This window comes from Sus scrofa, chromosome 10 (assembly GCF_000003025.6).
Source record: "Sus scrofa isolate TJ Tabasco breed Duroc chromosome 10, Sscrofa11.1, whole genome shotgun sequence".
Taxonomy (NCBI): Eukaryota; Metazoa; Chordata; class Mammalia; order Artiodactyla; family Suidae; genus Sus; species Sus scrofa.
The window spans coordinates 33,303,669-33,328,060 of NC_010452.4; the positions used below are offsets into that span (position 1 = coordinate 33,303,669).

The 24,392-nt window shown below is 49.5% G+C and overlaps 1 protein-coding gene and 1 long non-coding RNA gene across 2 annotated transcripts in view; both read left to right on the top strand.

Annotated features, from left to right (window-relative positions):
* The window catches only part of LOC102167554, a 34,515-nt gene extending 24,622 nt beyond the window's left edge, over positions 1 to 9,893 (top strand). Inside the window, exon 2 of the long non-coding RNA XR_002336318.1 lies at positions 9,601 to 9,893. This is a non-coding gene — a long non-coding RNA (uncharacterized LOC102167554). The remainder of the gene's footprint in view (positions 1 to 9,600) is intronic.
* The window catches only part of B4GALT1 (beta-1,4-galactosyltransferase 1), a 63,991-nt gene continuing 53,225 nt past the window's right edge, over positions 13,627 to 24,392 (top strand). Inside the window, exon 1 of the mRNA XM_003130680.4 lies at positions 13,627 to 14,245. Coding sequence (XP_003130728.1) covers positions 13,825 to 14,245 — 421 coding nt within the window. The 5' untranslated portion in view covers positions 13,627 to 13,824. The remainder of the gene's footprint in view (positions 14,246 to 24,392) is intronic.

A 24,392-nucleotide genomic window follows, 5' to 3' on the forward strand; every position in this document is an offset into this window, starting at 1 on the left:
ACTTCCATATGCTGCAGGTGTGCCGTAAACATCAAAAACAGGAGTTCTCGTCGTGGCTCAGTGGAAATGAATCTGACTAGTATCCATAGAGATGCAGGTCAATCCCTGGCCTTGTTTGGTGGGTTAAGGATCTGGCATTGCCGTGAGCTGTGGTGTAGGTCGCAGACACGGCTTGGATCTGGCGTTGCTCTGGTTGCGGCATAGGCCAGCAGCTGCAGCTCCGATGTGACCCCTGGCCTTGGAACCTCTGTATGCCATGGGTACAGACCTAAAAAGACAAAAAACAAACAAACAAACAAAACCAAAAAAACCCCAACCTGAAGAGCCCAGCACAAATTACCAGTCCAGGCCTGAGAGCTACATGCCACCCCCTGACTCCCTTGAATCTCCTTTGTTGCAATTCACACCTGGGACTCTGGGCCCAGGTAGTCATGAGAGCCCCTATGCAGCTCAGGGCCCTGGAGTTCCTGGGGGGACCACCATGAGCATCTGTATTGCCCCCAAATTATCATAGAGGCTCCAGAATGATTGGCAGATCTCCTAAGGCTGCTCTATCCCTCTGTCACTCTGGTTCCTGATGCCACCACAGGCCCCCTCCTTCACCCTCCAGCCTCCCTCCACCCCTCCCCTCTGCACAAGCATGTGGAAGCCGCAGCCCCAGCTGCAGAGCTGCACAGCACTGTTGGCAGGAGATGGGCTGGCTCGAGAGCTGCCTGGAGGAGAATGTGGCAGATCATATTTCTTCAGCTCGTGCCAAATATTATTCAGACATAGCTTTTCAGACAGACACAAATTGCTCATCCAATAAACACAGAAGGGCTAATCCCAAGACATTTATCAGAGTGGGGAAAGATGAGAAAAAGGATAGACACAAGAGGCCTTTGAGAGCTGGCCTGGTGTGGCTGGCCTGAGGGGAGGTGGGGAGACCTCCAGGGACTCCTGGGGTTTTCTCCTTAGAGGACCTGAAACCTGGCACCAGGGCTTTGGGATTTGCTTTCGTGGTGACATACAAAGCCGGCGCTAGTGCCTGCACTTCCCTGCGGTGAAGCGAGTGGAAGAAATGAACACAGGCCAGGGTGCCTCTGTGGGCAGACAGCCCCCATCTCCAGTTGTTAGTGTCACATGGATTTGCTGTCTGCAGGAGCTACGTGCACTTCCCCACCATGCACACACCCTGAGCCCTCAAGGCACTCTGCCACTGTTCGCAGAGTTCCCAGGAGAAAATGTTCCTGGCCAGGAATCTCTTCCTAGTGGCTGAGGTGTGAGAGCACAGCTGCTGAGAAAGCTGGTGGAGGGACCAGGCTAACCCCGGGGGCAGGGGACCAGAGGCATTGGGGCCTCTGTCCACACCAGGGGGCTGGCCAAGCCATTGAGGTCCTTTGCTCATCCCTTTCTGCTAGGCCCTCCTAATGGGATCCGTGAGCATTTCCCTTCTGGGATTCTGCTCAGAAATAAAAGAAATCAGGCCTTGCTCAGAGGCCCAACTTTGGAGCCCAGGGAGAGGAAGACTAGGTGAAGCCTCTGAAGACAGCCTGGCTCCTCCCATGGTCTGGGCCAGGGTCTGTGCCACACCACTGGGACTCTGACGTGTGCCCAGTAGAGAGGTGGGTGTGTACCCATTGGTGGGAGGAGGCACTGACTAGATTGGGAGGAGGGCATGGAAATAAATGCCAACATTTGTATAGTCGGGCCCTATTCTCACAACAACATGAGGAGGTAGATGTACTGTTACTGGTACCACTTTGCTGGTGAGGCACTGAGAGGTTAGGGAGCTTGCCCAAGCCCACCCAACTAGTGAACGGGAGACTTCAGAATCTGTGCTCTTTGTGTGTGTGTGTGTTTTTAGGGTCGCATCTGCGGTATACAAAGTTCCCAGGCTAGGGGTCAAGTCAGAGCTGCAGCTGCTGGCCTACACAACAGCCGCAATGATACCAGATCTGAGCTGTGTCTGTGACCTAGACCACAGCTCATAGCAACGCCAGATCCTTAACCCTTTGAGCGAGGCCAGGGATTGAACCCGCATCCTCATGGATACTAGTTGGATTCTTAACCTGCTGAGCCATGATGAGAACTCCCAGAATCTGTGCTCTTAACTTGCCATGCTGCCTACAGGCCTATGGGGAGATGTGGAGTTTCAGAAATACCAGTCATGTGGGGATGCTCAGGTGAGTAGGGTGTGGAGGTCCAGAGTCTCCAGACCTGGGATGTTGCCTTCAAGTCGTGATGCTTAGGCAGGTTTCCTCTGAGAACCTGGGGGTCCTATAATTAGGGTGATTAACCCTCCCAGTTTTTCCAGAACTGAGAGGGGTCTTGGAACGTAAGATTTTCAGTTTTAAAACTGGGACCGTTGTAGGCAAACAGAGATAAGTTAACCACCCTACTATAAGAAAAGGACTGGGCTTGGATCACCACCATCAACTTCAGGACCTGGCTTTGCTGTGAGCTGTGGTGTAGATTACAGGCCCAGCTTGGATCTAGCATTGCTGTGGCTGTGGCGCAGGCTGGCAGCTGTAGCTCCTATTTGACCCCTAGTCTGGGAACTTGCATATGCCATGGATGTGGCCCTGGGGGAAAAAAAAAAAAAAAAAAACTTTAGGAATGATCTGCAGGCCAACTTCCTCCTCATACCTCCCAGGCCAGGGACTAACAGAGTGGCATGCAGACTAGGAAGATGAGCGGAGTGACAACCAACCGGCAGCAGCTTTCCCCAGGCAATTGGGAGGGGTGGACTATAACGCCAGGTGGCAATAAAGCAGAGACATCACAGCCCTCAGAGCTAAGTGAGAACAGGTGCCTTCTGGTGTGACCAGTCTAACACAGAATGATTGGGAAATTCCTGGGTGAGGATTGGCAGGCAGGCAGCATGAAGCTGGTGGCCTCTGAGGCAGTCCAGAGAGGACCCAGTCCACTCTGCCTGCAGGAAGCAAGTTTCTATTCTTTTTTTTCTTTTCTTTTCTCCTGTCTTTTTAGGGCTGCACCCATGGTATATGGAATTTCCCAGGCTAGGAGTTGAATCAGAGCTGTAGCTGCCGGCCTATACCACAGCCACAGCCACAGCAACGTGGGATCCGAGATGAGTCTATGACCTACACCACAGCTCACTGCAACGCTGGATCCTTAACCCACTGAGTGAGGCCAGGGACCAAACCTGCATCCTCATGGATATTAGTCAGGTTCATTAAGAGCTGAGCCACAATGAGAACTCCAGAGCAAATTTCTATTCTGGTTCCTGAAATGTCAATCCTGCCAGGAATGCCCTCTCCTCTACCCGCCTGCCCAGGGACCCATCCTGACCTGCATTCCTAGGCTCAGCAGCTCTTACCCTTCCCCTCCTCTGATTTTGTCCCCACTTGTTATATGATCATGGCAATTTGTCCGTTTCTTTGATTGTGAAATTCCGAAACCCACTGGTGCAACCCCTGGGAAATTTCAATACAGGGAGATTGGATCCTGAGGTTCAGAATCCATGGGCAGAAATGTTGTTAAATCTTAGGAGGGACAGGAAGGGGGAGGAAGCCTCAGGAATATGGGCCGTGCTCACTTTTCATTTCTAGGCCTCCTTTCCTTTGTGGTGTGTATAATGGTGGAAGACATTGTAAGAGATCATCCAGCTGCTCAAAATACATTTGTTTCTTGGCCAAATGAAGTAAATCCAAGGCACTAAGAGAACTTCCAAGTGGGATTGCTCAATCCCCATCAGAGATTTTTGGAGGAAAAGTGCTGTAGGAAGACATTTGGAATACGGGTCCTGTGTGAATGATTTTCCAATTTTGACATAGGAGAGGTGGTAGTCAGTTTTCTTCTATTACTTCAAACAGACTTAAGGGGAAAAAAGGAAGCTGGGATTTGCTGGTTCACATAACCGATCATTCCAGGCGGAGTCTGATGTGGCCAGAGCAGGGCATACCTCCTTCTGTCCATTTTAGCTTAATTCTCAGGCAAACTCTTTCCACATGGTAGCTGGAGGGGTTGAATAGTGTACCCCTCAAATTCATGTCTACCCAACACCTCAGAGTAGATCTCATATCAGAGTTCCTATTTTGGCTCAGTGGGTTAAGAACCCAACATAGTGTCTATGAGATGCAGGTTAGATCCCTCAGTGGGTTAAGGATCTGGGGTTGTCACAAGCTACTGTGTAGGTCATAGATGTGCTCAGATCTGGCATTGCTGTGTCTGTGGCACAGGCTGGCAGCTGCAGCTCCCATTCAACCTCAAGCCCAAAAATTCCGTATGCTGCAGGCGCGGCCCTAAAAAGAGGGAAAAAAAAGGATCTTATTTGGAAATAGGGTCTTTGCAGATGAAATTAGTTAAGGTAAGATGCGGTCATACTGGGTTAAGATGGGCCTATTTCCAGTGATTGGTGTCCTAATAAGAAAGGGACACATCACTTCAAGAGAAAGATACACATGGAAGAAGGCCATATGAAGATAGGCATAGTGAGTGATGCAGCTACAAGCAAAGAACCCCAAGGCTGCTGGAAGCCACCGGAGATAAAAGAAGGAAGGAAGGATTTTTTTCCCTAGAGCTTCCAGAAGGAGCCTGGCCCTGTTTACATTTTGTGTTTGGACTAATAGCTTCCAGAACTGTGAAAGAGTAGACTTCTATTGTTTTAGGCCACCATGCGTGTGGCAAACGTTATGAGAGTCCTAGAAAACTAATACAACAACCTCGGCAAATCTAGGCTGGCCACTCTAGAGGAAAGGAAGAGGCTTTTTCTCAACATTTACAGAACTCGTGGGGAGGGCGGACCTTTGCTTCTTGGCCCCCTTGGGCCATGAGTCCATTCCTGAACTAATCACTGTGGCTAGAGGGAAATAGCTTTCTGATGGGCGAGAGATGAGTCCTAAGTCCAGTGAGGGGCCCATGGTGAGGTTAGCCGATCCCAACCACATGGGGAAGTGTGTTCATCTCTTACCAGACTGAGGAATGAATACAGGGAATACAAAATTAACACTTGTCCATTGCAGGGAGAAAAAGTTGATTCTGCAAACTATGCTTTCATCCAAGAATTTCTTTCTTTCTTTCTTTTTTTTGTACTTTTAGGGCCAAACCCGAGGCATATGGAAGTTCCCAGGCTAGGGGTCAAATCGCAGCTATGGCCGCTGGCCTACGCCACAGCCATAGCAACTCCAGATCCAAGCTGTGTCTTCGACCTACACCACAGCTCAGACCAATGCTGGATCCTTAACCCACTGAGCAAGTCCAGGGATCAAATCTGCCTCCTCATGGATACTAGTCAGGTTTGTCACCACTGTGCCACAACGGGAAATCCTCATCCGAGAATTTTTCGAAATATAAAGGAAGTAGAGATTTCCCAGAACAAGTCACAGCAAGAACAATTCAACTTCTTTTTTTTGACAGGTCCCTGAACTGACAGAACACAGGGCTGTACTTGATAGTCTGTGTTGGTAAACTGGGTCTTCGGCAAGACCTTTAACAATCTCTGCCATGATATCCTTCTGTAGATTAAATGGGAAACACGGGTTGGATGATAGGACCATTAAGAGGAAAAGTAACCTGAACTTAGGTCGTTATATTTGTTCATTCAACATGCAAACCCCTATCTTATTTTGGAAAAATTTTCTAATAATAACAATTTAGTATTGAGGGCTTTAGTGCCCTGGCTCCCACCGTGGAAGCAGAAAGACGAATTTTCTTTTTCACTTCCTTGCAGCCAGGGCTCAAACATATGAACTGGGCTCAGCCATTCCTACCGAGAACTTTTATTTTTTAGAAGGTGAATCTAAGAGGCAGGGGTAGTGTAGAAAGTGCATGGCAGCAACAGAAGCAGCTGCTCCTAAATTGCTAGTGTTGAGTTTTCACTGGTAGCGGTGGCCGTGGCTGAGCAGTGATGTAATTGGCTGTTTTTGCAGTCGAAAACCCTGATCAGTACAAACACTATATTTTAAAGGACCCAAATCAACCTGGTGGGGGGGGGTTGCCACTGTTCCGGGATTCTGTCTTCAGCCTATCTTTTAGTTTAATAGGAACATCCAAAAATGAAAGTTGTGTTAGAAAGCATTGGTGAAAGTATGGTATTTGGAAATATGGAGGGGAGTGATGGTCCTTCTCCTCCTTTTTTTTTTTAGGTTGTACTTGTGGCATATGGAGGTTCCCAGGCTAGCGGTTCAATTGGAGCTGTAGCTGCCGGCCTACACTAGAGCCACAGCAATGCAGGATCTGAGCCGCGTCTGTGACCTACACCACAACTCACAGCAACCCTGGATCCTTGACCCACTGGCGAGGCCAGGGATTGAACCTGCAACGTCATGGTTCCTAGTCGGATTCATTTCCGCTGTGCCACGGCAGGAACTCCCCTCCTTCTCTCTTCTGTTGCTGAGACCCCAGCTGGAATGCTGCATCCAGTTCTGGGCACTGCTCTTGGATGAAGGAAGGTGACAGGCTGGAGCTGGGTCAAAGAAGAATGATCAGGAAAGGGAAGGAACTCAACTATGAAGCATGAAGAACAGGAAAAATGAAATGCATTGGTCAGCCTGGAGAGGCATTGTCTTCAGGTTGGAAGAAGGCCTATGTCTGATCTTTTTAAATAAGTGAAAGACCAGCAAGTGAAGGAAGATTGAGTTTATTCTTTGTGGCTCCATGGAATATAGCTGGCATCACAGCTATTAACAAGTTTCAGCTTAATATAAGAAGGGTTTCGGGAGTTCCTGGCCCTGTGACTTGTTTTGACCAATGGAATGTGGCAGTTGTGTCACTGAATACTTTCCAAGACTTGGCCTTAAGAATCTCCCACTCCCTTTTTGCATTTAGAATAATCCTTCTTAGAAGCTAGCTGCCATGCTGTAGGGAAGCCCAAGCAGCCATGTGGAGAGGGCCACATGGAGGGAAACAGACCTTTGGATGATAGCTCCAGCTAAAGTCCCAGCCAGCAATCAGCACCAAATTTCAACCAAGTGAATGAAGCCATTTATAACTTCCCGATATTTTCACAGCCAATACTGTATGAAGCAGAAAACCTTCTTTGTTGTTCGAAGAAACCCCAATCAGGGTTTGTGACTGCAGAAACAGTTCACTAAAAGTAAACTAAAACAGGAGTTCCTGTTGTGGCGCAGTGGAAACAAATCCAGCTAGGAACCATGGGGTTGCAGGCTCAATCCCTGGCCTCCCCCAGTGGGTTAAGGATCTGGCATTGCTGTGAGCCCTGGTGTAGGATGCAGACCCTGCTCAGATCTGGCGTTGCTGTGGTTATAGCATAGGCCAGCAGCTGTAGCTCCAACTCGACCCCTAGCCTGGGAACTTCCATATGCCATGGCTACAGCCCTAAGAAAGCAAAAAGCAAAAAAAAAAAAAAAAAACCTACAAAAACCTAGAGGAAAGATTAATTCTAGGACACTCCCAGTAAAACCTGGACTAAAGGTAAAGGATGTGACTGTATAACACTTTATGATCTCAGAAAGATTTCAAGCAGTGCCTTCTAGACCTCTTAGCTAGACAAAAGTGTTTCTAAGAATCTTAAGGATTTGTCCCATAGCACCCTCATAGCCTAAAGAAAGAAGGGAGGAGGGAGTTCCCCTTATAGCTCAGCGGAAACGAATCTGACTAGCATCCATGAGGACACAGGTTTGATCCCTGGCCTCATTCAGTGGATTAAGGATCGGGTGTTGCTGTGGCTGTGGTGTAGGCTGGTGGCTATAGCTCTGATTTTACCTCTAGCCTGGGAACCTCCATATGCCACAAGTGTGGCCCTAAAAAGACCAAAAAAAAAAAAAAAAGAGAGAGAGAGAGAGAGAGATCATCTTGAGATTTGGGGGTATAATTTTTATTGAATGGAGTGAAACTCAATAAGGTTCATGGAAAACTCACAAAGTTTTTGTTTGTTTGCTTTCCCCCTAAGAGAATTGTACTAGCATAAGTACCAATAGCTTAGACTAAAACAGAGAGTTCAAAATGTAATGAGGCCACTAGGCACCCAGGGAAGTAGCCTGGACAAATTACTCTGCTGCAAACAAGGGAAAAGAGGAATGACCTAGAGGATGGAGCCGAGAGCCCAGAGGGTATCATATTCCCTGTCCTTGGAACAGAGTGAGTTGATGATATGTGCATGACTGGATCTCAGATTTCCTCAAGACCTAAGGACTGCTGTGCACCTTTTTTTTTTTTTTTTTTTTTTTTTTTTTTTGTCTTTTTGCTATTTCTTTGGGCCACTCCCGCAGCATATGGAGGTTCCCAGGCTAGGGGTCGAATCGGATTTGTAGCTGCTGGCCTACGCCAGAGCCACAGCAACGCAGGATCCAAGCCACGTCTGCAACCTACACCACAGCTCATGGCAACGCTGGATCGTTAACCCACTAAGCAAGGGCAGGGACCGAACCCGCAACCTCATGGTTCCTAGTCGGATTTGTTAACCACTGCGCCACGAAGGGAACTCCTGCTATGCACCTTTTATTACCCTTTTTGAGTGGAAGTGTCTATTGTGATTTTCTTGTCCCTGTCTTTCCATCCCATGGTGGATGTGTGGGGGGAAAAGATAACTTACAGAAAAGTTACAAGTTCAGTACAAATACTTTTTCAGACTTTGAAAGTTTCTGACACAACGCCATATTACCCCCAAATATATCCATATTTCTAACATACCTAAAATACAACAGTCCAAATCAAGAAATTAACATTAATATATTACTATCGTCTTAAAAATTTTTTTTTTAATTTTTTTGCTTTTTAGGGCTGCACCCACGGCATATGGAGGTTCCCAGGCTAGGGGCCGACTCAGAGCTGTTGCCCTGGCCTATGCCAGAGCCACAGCAACGCCAGATCTGAATCATGTCTGCAAACTACACCACAGCTCATGGCAATGCTAGATCCTTAACCCACTGAGTAAGGCCAGGGATTGAACTCGAAACCTCATGGTTTCTAGTTGGATTTGTTTCTGCTGCACCATGACAGGAACTCCTTTAATCAGTTTCCATGTAATTAACAATCTCCTCATTCTACTTGGGCTCTAACACTCTGCACTGGGCTGCCCTACTTTACAGGAACCCCTAATACTCCATGGATGTCGTCTTTATGCTGCTTGGGCTTTAACACCCTGAGCTGGGCTGCCACCCCCGCCCGACCCTCTTCCTTGTTCAGATGGGTTTTGACACACTGTCACTGCCTGTGCCATTTAGACTCTTACCTTGTTCATCCCTATCTAATGGCCTTTGGACTGAATTGCTCAGGTACGGGAAGAATGTAACTTGCTTTGTTTTATAGTTCTTAATCCCTGACCCTGAGGACCTATGAACTTAATTTAAATGATATGATTCTGGACCTAATTTAGAAGATATGCTTCTGGACTTGGAGCCTGAGCCTGAGGTCATAATGGAATGAGCCTTTGGAGGATTTGGGGAGGAGATTAAAGTATTTTATATGTGGAACTGAAATAATTTGTGATCACTGGGCAACCTATGGCGGTTATAAAAGAAAGGCTGCCTATACTTTACCCCTCCTCTCATCAAGTGGTGGGGTCTATTTCTACTCCCCTTGAATCTGGACTGCCCTATAATTTGTTTTAACTAAAATGCCCACAGAACTGATGCTTAGGGCTGGGCCCTGAGGGATATGCATCTTCTTACCTTGTTCTTGAAATGTTCATTCTAGGAACATAAGAAACCCAAGGTGTCATGTGAGAGGCCTTTGTGGAGAAACTCACAGGGAGAAGAACCAAAGACCCACACCCAGGACCCGTTCTGACCCAGCCTCTGGCCAGTACCAACTGCCAGCTATGTGAGAGGCCATTTTGGAACTTCCAACAGTACCAGTGGCCCAGCTGACACCACATGAAGAAGCACGGCCAGCCAACGCACATAACTGTGAGAAAGAAATTGTGAATTTTAAGATACTAAGCTTTGGGATGGTGTGTGACACAGAAATAAATAACTGAAATAACTGTCTACCACGTGCCAGGCACTATTTTATGCCCTTCTTGTCTACTAGGGTGAACAAATGTAAACTGACAGGTGCAGATGAAGATACTGTGAGAGGGCAGAGGAAATGCCACTAACCAGTTGAAGGCAGCCTGCAGGGAGAAGCAGACAGCTAGGTGATTATGGGCAGACCAGCACTGATGGGCAAACTACCAAACTCAGATCCCAGCTTTTGCCAGACAGCACTGCATCTTCCTCCACCAGGTGCTTCTTCAAGGTATTAATAGGGTCTGTCTCTGTTTCTAACTCCAGTTCATGTTTGGACAGCTGGGCAGTGTCTTGAAGGTTTCTGAACTTCTGGACCTTTCTGAAGTAAGAAATTGGCCAATTCTAGGTACCTCTAGATGGGCGGTTAATGAGCCTGTGTCAAGCTTCAGTGGACACTGCATGTTCCCAAGAGATAGACAGTTAGCAAATGTTGTTCCTTTTCCCTGATTTCTGGGGAGGGGAGTGTTTTGGGGTAGGTCTGTGACCCCCTAATGTCCTCTCAGGTCTGTCTCCTGGTCATTATTTGGATGTATGGAAGATACATCTCCATTTTGCCCTCCCCTCATTTTTCAGATAGGGGATTATTCTGAGCCCTATCCTTACTCTGGGCATAGGCTGTTGGGGCCAGCTTCACCCTCACCAGTTTCCTGGTAAACAACTCTTGATTTTTGAATTCTAAATACATAGTTCTTCCTCTTGCCCCTTCTGACATTATTAAGATGATCATAAGCATTCAATGAACAGGTATTTTAACAAATATCTATTCCGTGCCAACAATGTGTCCAGTTCAGTTCTAGGAGCTGAGGATATAGTAGTGAACAAGTGAGAAAGTTCCTACACCCATGTAGCTGATCTTATGAGAGAGACAGACAACAATAAATAAATGCATAATTTTGGGTAGTGATACCTACTCTGTAAAAAAATCAAGCAGGTTAAGCAGATTTGGCTGGGGGACTATTTTTACATAAGGTAGTCTGAAAAGATCTCTCTTATAAGGTGACATTTGAGAGATCTGAATGAAACATGAGGCTAAATATTTCAGGCTAAGTGAGCAGGAAGTATGAAGGTCCTGAGGCAGGAAAAAACAGGGCAAATGCAATGAATAGCAGCAATTCGGTTTGTGTGACTAAAGCAGGTAGAACATTAGAGGCTGATAGGAGAAGAGGGTGGAGGAGAGATAGAAACCAGGTTAGACAGGGCTTCTATACATTTGGAAGTTGTTCTAAATAAAATGGCACGAACTTGTTTATGTTTACAGATATCTTCCTAGATGCTGCTTGGAGAATAGACTGGGGAAGGGGCATGAAAGAGGTAGAAGCAGGGTAACCATTTAGGAGGCTACCATATAACCCAGGTTAAGATATTGGTGCCTTGGTCCAGGATAGCTACAGCAGAGTTAGCAAGTGGTTAATTCTGATGATTTGAAGGTAGCACTGACAAGACTTGCTGAAGGATTGGAAATGTCATTTAAGAATAAGAAAAGTGAGTTCCCATTGTGGCTCAGCAGGTTAAGAACCTGAGTAGTATCCATGAGGATTCAAGTTCGATACCTGGCCTCGCTCAGTAGGTTAAGGAGCCAGTGTTGCTAGGAGCCGTGCTGTAGGTCACAGAGCAGACATGGTTCAGATCCCCGCTGCTGTGGCTGTGGCATAGGCTGGCAGCTGCAGCTCTTGATTAGACCCCCTAGCCTGGGGAACTTCCATATACTGCTGGTGTGGCCCAATAAAAATAAGTAAATAAATAAAAGAATAAGAAGCACATTGGGGGCACCTGTCAGGTTTGGGGATTGGGAAAATAAATGAACAACAGTGCCATTCTTGGAGGTAGGTGAGAACAGGAGTAGATTGTAGGGAGTAGGTTGTTGCAGGGGGATGTGTTGAATTTGAGGTACTGGTAAGAGAGGCAGTTGAATGAGTTGGGTGGTCAGGTCTGGAGATAGAAATTTTGCTTTCAGGAGTTCCCGTCATGGCTTAGTGGTTAATGAATCCGACTAGGAACCATGAGGTTGCAGGTTTGATCCCTGGCCTTGCTCAGGGGTTAAAGATCTGGCATTGCCGTGAGCTGTGGTGTAGGTTGCAGACGTGGCTCGGATCCTGCGTTGCTGTGGCTCTGGCGTAGGCCAGCGGCTACAGCTCTGATTTGACCCCTAGCATGGGAACCTCCATATGCCACAGGAGCGGCCCTTTTTCTAGGCAAAAAGACAAAAAAAAAAAAAAAAAATTGCCTTCATCAGCATACAGCTATTATAAGTCACGCCTGGGGAGTACGTAGACTGAAAAAAGCATCATGGACCATGGCCTGGGGCCTTCGAAAAGTGGGGAAGAGAAGCCCACAAAAGAGGCAAAGGAGTGGCCAGTGAAGATCAGGAAAGCTGGGTGTCCAGGAAGCCAAGGGAAGAAAGATGATTCTGTGTGATCACAACCCTGTGATACCCAAGCCTCAGTTTTCTCCTCTGTGAAATGGCAACAGTTAACAAATGCCTAATTCACAGTGTTGCAACTAGACTTCCTGGCATATAGGAAACTCAGTCTATGGAAGCATTGTTATTATTTCCTCCTCTTCAGAGTTGGCTGCCTCAGCCCTCAGCTTCCCCATTCATGTAAATGACAGCACCTCCACCAGTCCTTCTCAGGAATGAGGTGTCTCTGCTCTTTCAGGCAATCAGTGGGCAGGACCAGTGGCCTCTGGGTCAAATTAGAACTAAGCAACTTCAGCGCCTAAAACTCACCTGCACAGTTTCCAGCCCTTACTTGCATATTAACAAGTGGTAAGCAAAGGTTTTAGAGCCAGAATTCTGCTTCTGCCTCTCACCAGCTGTGGGATCTTAGGCAAGCTTCTTAATTTTCCTGAGCTTCAAACATTCTCTGTAAAATGGGGACAAGTCCCACTCCATGGGATTGTGTCCAGGCCCGTGTAGACTGTAAATAAAGCTGGCTGCTCTCCTCCAGCATGGCGGTGTGGGAGTTACTGAGGCGCTTTGCCACTCTCCCACTCAAAGCATGGTGTGGGATGCGCTAGAAGAGGCACCCACACACCCCTAAACCGAGCTGGGCGGGTCTTTGAGATCCCCTAACCCTGGCTTTAGGAGAGTGAGCGTTTTCTTTTCCGTGCCTCTTTGCTGGGCCCTCACCTAGATAGAGGAGCCTCGCTCGGCCAAGGGAGGGTGTTCCGAATGTTTCAGAGAATCCCTCTTCGGTTGTCCTACCTCCGGCCGGCCGTCGAAGCCGTTTCCTGGGCAACCTTTTTCTGCTTCTCTTCCGGACCCCGCAGGCCTACAGAGGCCCACCGTCCGGAAAGGCCCACCGCTAGGACTCCCAACCCCTCGAGATCACAACCAGCCTGCTCTTTTCTCCGCCCTCTTCTCTGCTGCCGCGCAGCAGGCCCAGGCGCATACCCTAGCCCTTCGGCACTGCAGGAAGTGGCGGCACCTCTCGGGGACAGCTCGGAGGAAGAGGAAGAGGAGGAAGCTCGGTTTAGTAGGGCCAAAGGCCCACTGAGCAGGCTGGGGAGGAGGGCAGGTGGGAGCCTGAAGCCCCAGCCCCATGCCTGCGGATTGCAAAGTATTCCCGAAAGTGCTCCGACACCAGCAGCTCCAGAGGCCCCGCCCCCGAAGGCCCCGCCCTCCAGCCCCCGTTCCGAAAACCCTGCTCCTACCAGCTGCCCCGCTCCCGCCCCGCTGGAGGCCCCGGCCCCGCCCCTGTCCGCGCCCGCGCCCCAGGCGCACTTCTGCTTGCTCGGCTGTGGAGCCGGCCAGTCTCCGAGTTCCGCGGCTTGTCCGCCGGCGCCGCTCCCTCGCCTTCCCACTGGTCCCTCCCCCAATTACAGTGGTCGGGCAGTGCCTGGCTGGCGGCCCGCGGGCGGGCCGCCCTCCCCACCGTAGCCCACCCCCTCTTAAAGCGGCGGCGGGAAGATGAGGTTTCGGGAGCCGCTCCTGGGCGGCAGCGCCGCGACGATGCCGGGCGCGTCCTTGCAACGGGCCTGCCGCCTGCTCGTGGCTGTCTGCGCGCTGCATCTTGGCGTCACCCTCATCTACTACCTGACTGGCCGCGACCTAAGCCGCCTGCCTCAGCTGGTCGGGGTCCCCACACCGCTGCAGGGCGGCTCTAACAGCGCCGCCGCCATCGGGCAGCCCTCCGGGGAGCTCCGGCCCCGAGGGGCCGCACCGCAGCCGCCTTTGCGCGCCTCCTCCAAGCCGAGCTCGGGTGGCGACTCCAGCCCAGACGCAGACTCTCGCCCGGGCCCGGGACCCGCCAGCAACTTGACTTCGGCCCCAGTGCCCTCCACCGCAGCACGGTTGCCGCCCGCATGCCCTGAGGAGTCCCCGCTGCTCGGTAAGGATTCGGGGACTTCCCCGAATTTCCCAGACAGGATCCCCCGGACGTTCTCCCCTGACCTTTTCTATGACAGCCGGTCTCTTTATTGTGGATCAGAGTCCCTAATCCCAAACAGAGGTTCCCGGCTGGATGGGGGTGGGAGGTTGGGAGGTGAATCCCTTCGGACTGGTGTTAGAGGCTGGGGCGGGGACGGTTTAGGAAAGCCTAGGCCCTTCTTGGCCCCAGAACCGGAGAAGGCCTTGGAGACTTCCTTGCTCTGGCCCAAACCTCAAGAAGTTTTGAGAGTTTGAGTCGACTTGGAGCAGCCTTCGCCCTGCTAGCTGTGGTAGGCACTACAGTGCAGCGCAGAGAAACGAGCTCTAGCGATGGTGAGGCCTCCAGTAGGGAAGGGAGCCGACCTCCCAGATCACGTCTCCTGTCTTCCCAGAGAACTGCTATCTCCTGAGTGTGTGCTAACTTTTTTTCCTGAGCTTTTGGGCAAATGACTTGCCCGGAAAGCTCTGGTTTCTCATTTGCTAAAAGGGAACAATAAGTGGTACCTGTTTCAGGGGAGTATTTTGGAAGATTAGATGACATAGTATAAACAAGAGTTTTCATTGAGTAAATTGTCACTGTTGTGTTCTGTTCCTCCCCTGTGTGAATCCCTCCTCAGGGAAGATCAGCCCTATGGCCCTCCTACCCTGCTTCTTGCCCTTATTTGTTCCCCAAACCTAAGGCCCTCCCAAGGGGCTGAGGGTGTTTGTATGATGTGTATACCCTGGAGGCTGAAGGGCTAAAATAGAACCAGTTAGCACCAAGTTTTCCCTTTCTGGGAGCAGCCTGCAGTCTCAGTTATATTGCCCAGGTGATCTGGACCAGGGCCTCTGTTTCCGGAAGGCAGAGAGCTTGGGTCGGGGGCTTGCAGTCCTTTATTTCAGAAGGAGGTTGAGCCCATGCCCTCCTGGATCTCCACAGGCAGTCAAGCCAAAGGCAGCCACAGGTTGCTCCCAAGATTACCGGACAGATGGTTGCTCATTTTTGGGGCCAGGGTATAGAGAGAGGTGTTCCAAGTGAAGGGTCCTGGCAGGAGGGCAGGCATCCTGCCAGCAGAAACTCTGTCCCCTTTTCATGGAGCCCTAGCGGGGCAGACCTCCTACACGCTCTTGCTCAATTTCTCCAATAATTACTTAAACATTTTCGTATCAAGTTTGGGAGGACACTCTTGGACTTGGTCAGACATGAATTGTGGTTATAAAAGGGGGATTTTTTTTTTTTAAAGCAGAAATTTGAATTCTTTTGGACTTGATGTAAACAGACTAATCCTATGAAGTTGATCAAATCTTTGCCATGATGCTCAGTGTCTGACCTCAGGCATGGTACAGAGTTTCTCAGAGTTTCTTTCTCATGTGTAAAATGGGGTTGTCCATGCTTAACTCCCAGGGTTATTTTGAGGACTAAATGAGATTGTGTATGTTAAGTACATGGCAAATAGGACCTGGGGCTTGAAGTTCCATTTTCTTAGACTCTGGAAATGGCTCTGAACAGCAGAGAAGGCAGTAGAAAGTTAGTGAGTCCCCAGGACCTAGAGAGGCCCGGTTTTGACCTTTTGTTCTTCATTGTAACTTGGATATTATGTAGAAAGAGAAATTAATTAGCAGCTAAAAGGAAAAGTACCTTAGATTAGTTCATTAGATTGGTGTTTGAGGTATAGGTTCTTTTCCACGAAGCAGGAGAGGCAGTGGTGGCCCACCTCCACTTTGTTCTGTTCTGTAATGGTGTTGCCAGGAAGTCAGTGACCAGTTACTGGTGTTTCTGAGTTGAGTCTGAACTGGTGGTGTGAACAGACCTCCTGAGAGATAAGTTTTAGAGGGTGAGGGGAGAGGCCCTGGGCCTTGTCTCGCTTGCCTGCTTTTGTGTGATATGCATGGGACCGTGACATGAGGCCACCCCGGAAGGGGAAGGCAGAGGGTTTTTCTTCACTTGAGCCCTTAGGTTGGGGCTTGGGTGCTCTTGAAGTGGAGTCTCCCGCTTAGGAGAGGGCCCCGAGAAAGCTGAAAGTCTCCCTGGGTGTGTGTGGGTTGGGGGAGTTGAGCCCATCTGTTCAGCTGGGCAGGTGTCAGCCAGAGCCCTTGTGCCGTGGTTTTGAGGTTGGTGGGAGAAAGCATCAGTGGGTTTAAAGCTGTGGCCTTTTCACTACTTGCAGTTCCCTTCCACAACTGGGCTCTACTTTCTGGTGTCCGAGGGTCTGTGCCAGATGCTTTGATCCCTCCTGACTGGAAGGTGGTGGGTCATAGACATGGCCCTCCCTGCAGGAGCCAGACAGCTTCCTGGGCTGTTGACAGTCACTGTTTGGTCTGTCCTGCACTGTCAGAGCCTTGAGAGAGACTTAAGATAGACTTGGGTTTGAATCCTGCCTCTGTCTACACTGCGCGGTAGGGCAGGTTGCAGTGTTTGTAGCCACGGTAGGCCCCGCCTTGGGACATCCCCCTGGGCTGATGTGCGGCCTTCAAGAGTGAGAGCTGCAGTGGAAAGGTGGGCCTTTCCTAAGGATTCCTGCCAGTTCCCCAGGGACTTCTCCCAAGGAGTCCAGGCCTTTAAGGTGCTGTCATCTTGGCCCTTGGGCTGTGCAGCAGCTCTTTGACCGTGACAGTGAGGCTTCCTTTTCTGGCCACCTGGGATGCAGTCAGTCTGGGAGGAGCAGCAGCCTTGCGTTACTTTTCTTGCAATGTTTGTCTCTGCTTAGATTTGGCAGCAGCTCAATGTGACTTGACTAGCCCTGGCAGGACAAGCCCAGAGAGGGGCTGGGTGGGGGGTGGGCAGTACCTCAGGTACGAGCGGTAAGAGGAGGCAGGGCCACCTGTACAGTTGGTACTGTTCTCTCAAGGGTGCATGGAGGGGGTGGTGGTGGTGAGTATAAGATGGTCTAAAATCTGAGGCCCCTCTTACCCAGCTATGAAGAGACTCTCTTCAGAAATTCCCACTGTGGCTCAGTGTGTTAAGAACCCAACTAGTATTCATGAGGATGCAGGTTTGATTCCCAGCCCCTCTGAGTGGGTTAAGGATCTGGTATTGTTATGAGCTGTGGTATAGGTTCCAGACATGGCTCAGATCCCATGTTGCTGTGGCTGTGGCTGTGGCCAGCAGCTGCTGCTCTGATTTGACCTCTAGCTTGGAAACTTCCATACGCCACTGAGTGCAGCCCTAAAAAGGCCAAAAAAAAAAAAAAAAAAAAAGGATGGGGTGGGGTGAGGAGGGGAGACTCTTCATTTGTTGAGAAAAGGATGCTGATGTAGAGGCGGGTACAGAGAGTCATGGGCACCTGGGCCAGTAAACAACCACAGGTTGCCAGGACCCTGGGAGAGCACTGGTCCCTAAGTTATTTGCACTGGGTTCTGCAGGGGCTGTCAGCCGAGCCCCTGCCATGGTTTGTGCCCTTGGGAAGACAGAGCCTTTGCTGAGTCTTTGCCAGGCCCTCTGCTACCAGGTGATTCTCTACCAGCTCACTGTTCCCGCTCTTTTCCCCTCATGCACCCACCCATTGCACACATGTGGATGCAAGCACACTGCCTAGGACAGAGTGTACTTTGAGGACATCTGTCCTGGCCTCAGCTTGGGAAAGGGCTCTCTCTCCCCTTTGGGGATGAGTCTTGGACCGTCATCACCTTTGGGCTTGGGGTGTAGCCTCATCCTGGAGGTTAGGGAGGCCCTGGGAGTTTCCCCTGTGTCCACGTCTTTAAGCTTTGGGAGATTAGGTAACTAGTCCTTTAGACCAGTTTTGTCCTGTTGTATTTTTCCTGGGGAAAATAATTTATGGGCATATACAGACATGCCTTCCTCTTTTTTTTTTTTTTTTTTTTTTGCTTTTTTTTTAGGGCCACACTTGCAGCATATGGAAGTTCCTAGGCTAGGGGTTGAATCAGAGCTGTAGCCACTGGCCTACACCACAGCCACAGCAACGCCAGATCCTCAACCCACTGAGCGAGGCCAGGGATCAAACCTGCGTCCTCATGGTTACTAGTCAGATTCGTTTCTGCTGAGCCATGACTGGAACTCCAATGCCTTCTTGTATAACAGTCTGAGATGGAGAAATACCCTCCATGACTCTCTGGCTCACTTTTTTTTTCTACTCAGCCTGATGATTGCAGATAATGTGTCTCTTGCCTGTTATAATTTGTCCCAGACTCTGAGCAAGCCTGGGGGCCTCCCCCTGATGAACTAGCTGGGAGTTTCTTGGGGTCCAGGGTGCAAGAGCCATATTTGAGATTGGACTCAAACTGCAGCCTCTTGGAACCATAGCATCTCAGGATGGATCTGCACAGTTCCCTGGCCTCCATCCCTCATTGTGCTAGAGGGGAAGGGTCTTGCCTCAGGCCACACACACATCCAGGGCATGGGCAGCTGGCGCTGGAAAAACTAGATATCTTGCCCTCGCCCCCAGTCCCATGCTTTTCCTTAAAGTTACTGTCCAGTAGGCACATAGTACAGAGGCTCAGGGCAACCTAATGTAGTCTCGAGTTTGGGAAGATCCCTGCCAGGTGTGTCTGTGGACCCATCTCAGAGGTCTAGTATGGTGACCGCTTGTCTGGATGTCCTTGATGGCTAACGCATCTGATCTGGTAACTTTTTTTCCTCTTTTTTCTTTTTTGGCTGCCCCGCCAAAAATGGAGTTCCCAGGCCAGGGATCAGATCTGAGCTGCAGCTGCAACCTAAGTCGCCACTGTGACAATGCCAGATATTTAACCCACTGTGCTGGGCTGGGGATTGAACCTGTACTCCCAAGATGCCGCAGATCCTGTTGCGCCACAGCAGAAACTCTGGCATCTGGTGACTTTGTCATTCAGTTCTAACAATAGTGCCCGTCCTAGGCTGGGTGCTGGAACTAGAGAGAGGAAGAGGACAAAATGCCTCCTCTTTTGGAATTCGCTGTTTAGGCAGAGGCAGCATAATCACACCACCTGACGTCATTTAGGGAAGCCAGAGTGTGTGTGTGTGTGTTTAGTCTCCCCCTCTCCCTATCTATCCCCTTTCCTTCCTTTCTTCCATTTTTCTTCCTCTTTTTCAGAAACCCAGGGTTGTCATCAAAATTCTCCAGGCCATGAAGTTCCTGTCGTGGCTCAGCAGAAACAAATCTGACTAGGAATCATGAGGTTGCGGGTTCGATCCCTGGCCTCGCTCAGTGGGTTAAGGATCCAGCATTGCTGTTAGCTGTGGTGTAGGTCGCAGACATGACTTGGATCTGGCCTTGCATTGGCTGTGGTGTAGGCCAGCAGCTGTAGCTGTGATTAGCCTGGGAACCTCCATATGCTGCGGATGTGGCCCTAAAACGACAAAAGACAAACAAACAAACAAACAAAATCTCCAGGCCTGGTTTTATCTGATTGAGTAAAAACATTCCTCTAATTTCTGAAGCCTTGCATTAGCTCTGCTGGATAATCTTTAACTTGCTGCTTTATAATGACTATAATGAGACATCAGCAGCCATCGAATTGGATATTACTGTCTTTGGGTAGCAGCCAGGTAAGGATTTCCAGGCTGAGCCTAGACTAATTTATGGTTAGGGAAAGAGGGGACACTGAATGCCCAGGCAGTCCCAGCCCCTCCCACGAATTCCACCTTGGGGACCTTCCAGACTTTGGGGGCAGGGCCAGGAAGCTTACCCTCCTCAGGCTCAGCCGGACTCTGAGTTTGTGTGTAAAAGGGGCCCAGGCATCCTCTGGTCAAGTCGACCTGGGGATTTCTTCATTGACCTCTTCCCCAGTGCCTCCTCTGCCTATTCCCTGCTCAGTGTTCCCTGTCTGCTCCTGACAAGAAGCAGAGACTGAAATCCTGTTTGTATCCATGTCCACCTGGAAATTCCAGTTATCCTTATCTGCTTAAACAGCAAACCAATTGTCTGAGGACAAATGGTCCTCCCTTTGGGCCTCCACCATAGCCATTTTACACTTGCCTCTGGCACTGCCCGTGTGGTCTAAACGATGAGATCACTTAAAGGCCTGCCTGCCAGACCCTGACTCCTGGGGGAGTTAACAAGGCATGAGATTGGATTTGGTGACCTCCACAGGGTCCCTCCTGTCCCTTAACCTGACCAGGGATCCTGAGAGCCAGGCTGTGCTTGGGATTGCAAAAGTGTCCGTTGTGGGGGCCTCTGTGTTTACCTGAGCCCAGCAGGTCGCTAGCTTGGGGAGGAGATCTTGGATCCTGTTCTAAAGGTCAGAAACCTCTCGGTTGGAAGGTCGTGGTGGGTTGGGGGCAGGGGACAGGGTCTGGTGGAAAGCTGGTTCTGGGTGAACGTGGCCTAAAGGGATTTGTCCTTGGGAGACAGAAGGGCTGAGTCACAGGCTCAGTGTTTCAGGTTCCACTTTTCAGCCTGGCTCAGCCCGCCCCTTCCCTGCACAGATGAGGGCCAGGGGCTATCTAATTGGCTGTTGCTGAATTCTTTGGCAGTGATTTTAATGTCTGGTCTGGGTGTGTAATATAGCTGCTCCTCTTTCCCCCTGCCGCCTCTCCCAGCCCCTCACAAAGCCCAGAGTGAGAGGAGAAGGATTTGTCTTGCTGAGATGCCAGGGGCCAGGGCTGTGGGTCTTTGCTCTTGCCTGTTTTTTTTTTTTTTTGAGAAGCAGGTAATCTCTTCCCCCTTTTTGTAAAAAGTCATTCAGGTTCATTGAAAACAACTTGAGAAGTTAAAAGAGGTTGAAAAGCACATCTCTATTCCTGTTATTTAGAGGAAACCATTGGCCACTTTCCTGCTAATCTTTTTTTCCTGTACATGTTTAAGAATTTAGCTGATATCTTTAGGAGTTCCCATCATGGCTCAGAAGAGGCGAGTCTGACTAGCATCCATGAGGACGCAGGTTTGATCCCTGGCTTCACTCAGTGGATTAAAGATCCGGCATTGCCATGAACTGTGGTATAGGTCACAGACATGGCTTGGATCTGGCATTGCTATGGTTACAGTGTGGGCTGGTGGCTGTAGCTCTGATTTGACCCCTAGCCTGGGAACTTCCATATGCTGTGGGTGGGGCCCTAAAAAAGACCAAAAAAAAAAAATTAGCTAATATCTTTATAGATGGACAGGTAGATTGGTACAGATAGATGGAAATAGCCTAGTGTCCTGGATTTATCCTTAAGACTCTGTGACAAGCTTGGTCCTACACCTTTAAAAACCACAAAGGCTATGACTTTCTCTTATTATTCAACTGTTGTTGAACATATATACAGATAGTTTTTGTTTTTACTTAGTGGTCCAGTGAGGCTCATGCATAAAGCTTTATGCACTTTTTGGATTGTTTTCATAGTAGAATTTTTTTTTTTTTTTTTGGCCATACCCACAGCATGTGGAATTTCCCCAGCTAGAGATGGAAACCACGCCACAGCAGCGACTTGAGCCTCTGCGGTGACAACGCCGGATCCTTAACCCACTGTGTCACAAGAGAACTCCCATGGTAGATTTTTTTTTAAAGGAAGAAAAGGGGGTGAGTGCTTTTTGAGAAGGGCTCTCTTTTTAAACCAGTCTTACTAAAGCATGAACCCATTTAAAATTTTAGGTTTGCTAAGTGGTGACAGATGAATATCATTTACTGCTGAATGAAGGATAAATCTAGAATTCTGATTAAAAAGTGGGTACAGGAAGTGCCTGGTGCAGGGGCAGAGAGCCAGGCTACAGGATAGGCACTCTTGAGGTTAGGCTGAGCAGAAATCAGCTGTCCTCAGAATCAGGGGGTGGTAAGGCCCCAGGAGTCAGCTTTCTCGTAACTTCTCCATTTGTCCCTGGGCTGGGCTTCCATTTGTCTCTCAGGGCTGTGGTGCTGGGTGAGCACCAGTCAACTAACTCAGTGCCGAGGACATGACTGAGATGTGACTGGTTCCACAGGAGGTGTGGGGACAAGCTAGCAAACCTAGCTCTGAACCATTTCACACAGCGCTTCCACCTCAGGAGGGTCCTGAGATCCAGGGAGGGGCTGGGAAGTGACAGCATGTAGGTTTCCAGGAATTTCCTTTCAGGAGAAGGCTCAGGGACCAGCAGAACCTGGCAGTCGATCAGGGCCAGGGTGCCAGGCTCTTCGCAATGTGTCTATTTTGAATTTATTCCACTTTGAATGTCCTAACCGAAGCTAAATTCTCCTCTTCTGAGGGACACTTTGGATTTGGGACTCTGCCAAGGGTCATTTGGCCCAGAGCCCAGGGCTCTAGGGGGAGGCTGCACAGAGGGAATGGGCTGGGTTTTGTCCGACCCACGTGACCAGTAGGGTGTGAGGTCAGGCTCCTTCCTGCCCCACCACATGGGTCTTGAGGTCATGGGAAGGGGCCCTGGCAACAGGTTCAGTAATTGCCTGGCTTCATGACAGGTTGCATTCTGAAAATGCCTTTATACATTTCTTTAAAAGTTTCTTCCTGTTTTGCATAATGTCCTCCTGCCTTTGTCATCCTGAAACTGTAGAGCTGTTGTTGTGTTTCAAGATACTGCCAGCTTGAAAAAACAGGAAAGGGATCCCAGTTAGGGTGGACCTGGGAAAGCTGGTATTTGCATTAGAGGAGCTTGAACTCTTGGCGTGGAGGTGTTAGGTAGCTCCTGGCATTCTGGCAGCCCTGGCAGGGTCCCTGCTGGAGGATGGGTAGATTTGAATCCACCCCAAAGTCAGGAGGGGTCCCAAGAAAGAGAATGAAGGAGGACTCATTTGTTCATTCAGCAAACTTTTCTTTCTTTTTTTTTTTTTTAGGGCCATACCCGCGGCATATGGAGGTTTCCAGGCTAGGGGTCTAATCAGAACTACAGCTGCTGCCAACCTACACCATAGCCACAGTAACGCAGGATCCAAGCCATGTCTGCGACCTATGCCGCAGGCTCACTGCAACGCCAGATCCTTAACCCACTGAGCGAGGCCAAGGATCAAAGTTGAGTCCTCAGGGATACTAGTTGGGTTCTTAACCTGCTGGGCCACAGCAGGAACTCCTCAACAAACTCTGGTAACTATCTATGTGAAGCAGGAGAGACAGATATGAACAAGGAGGGGCTGACCCCTGCTCTCGGGGAGCCCCTCGGTGCTGGACAGACCCCAGCAAAGAGAGGAGGACGTGTGGGTACTCCCAGGCCCCTGAGGAGGTGTGGGGCGCCAGATTGGGTGGTCTGGGCCAGGGCCAGAGTCACAGTGAAGGGCCTTTCTTCCCAATACTACTTTTAGCATCCCTGTCTCTCAGCCTGTTTGAAAAGTTTTTCAGTTGGGAAGGGCAGGGTTCCACTGCCTGTAATTTCCTCTCATTGCTGTCACATGGGGAGGCTGCCATAACTCAAGTCCTAGCTGTTGCACACAGTCCCCAGCAGGGCAGGAGAGGACAGGAAGTGGAGGCAGGGTGAAGGGAAGATGATATACGAGAGAGAAGGCAGTATAGCTGGGACTGTGCTAGACAAGGGGAGGCCAAGGGTAATCAGACGGAGGGATGGGAGGGAGGAACCCAAGGGGAGAGAGGAAGAGGTGCTATGGTCTGCAGAGTTGAGGAGCCATCTCAGAGGGCCTCTGGAGTGAGGATTCAGGTCCTAGCTCATTACATCATTTTGGGCACATCCCAGCTTCCTTGGTCCCTGCTCCCTTCCTCTGAAGTTTGAGTCGTGCTAAACATGTCGGTATTTGGTGTTTCTTCCTTGTCTTCGTCCTAGAGTCTGGGTTGGTGTCAGGGGAAATCCTGGTTATATCTGCAGCCTCAAAGCCCTCTGAGAGTTCCTGTGACACTCATTACCCATTCCCCATTTCAGGGCTCTTGTAATGAGGATTTTGTCATCTCTATAAAGATGTTAATAGGTGGGTGACCTTTGAAATGGCACAGGTAATGTTTCTTTCTGTCACGCTGGCGAGCTGATTCGGCTAGCTCTCCATGCCTCACTGTTCTCACCAGTAAAATGAGGATCATAAGAGTATCTGTCTCAGCAATGCTGTGATGTTAGTAGGGCCTAAAACAGTGCCGCACACAGAATAAGGTCCAAATATATGTTATCTCTTATTGGTACTACTGATAGTCCTTATTTGGGAAGATTTTGGCTTCTGTTCTATAGGATTTTTCTTTTTTTTTTTTTTTAAATCTGGTTGAAAATGCAATGTCACCACATTAAATGTTTAAAAATAAATAATTCCCTACCATTAGAACAAAACCTCTACCACTGTATGCCTCTACC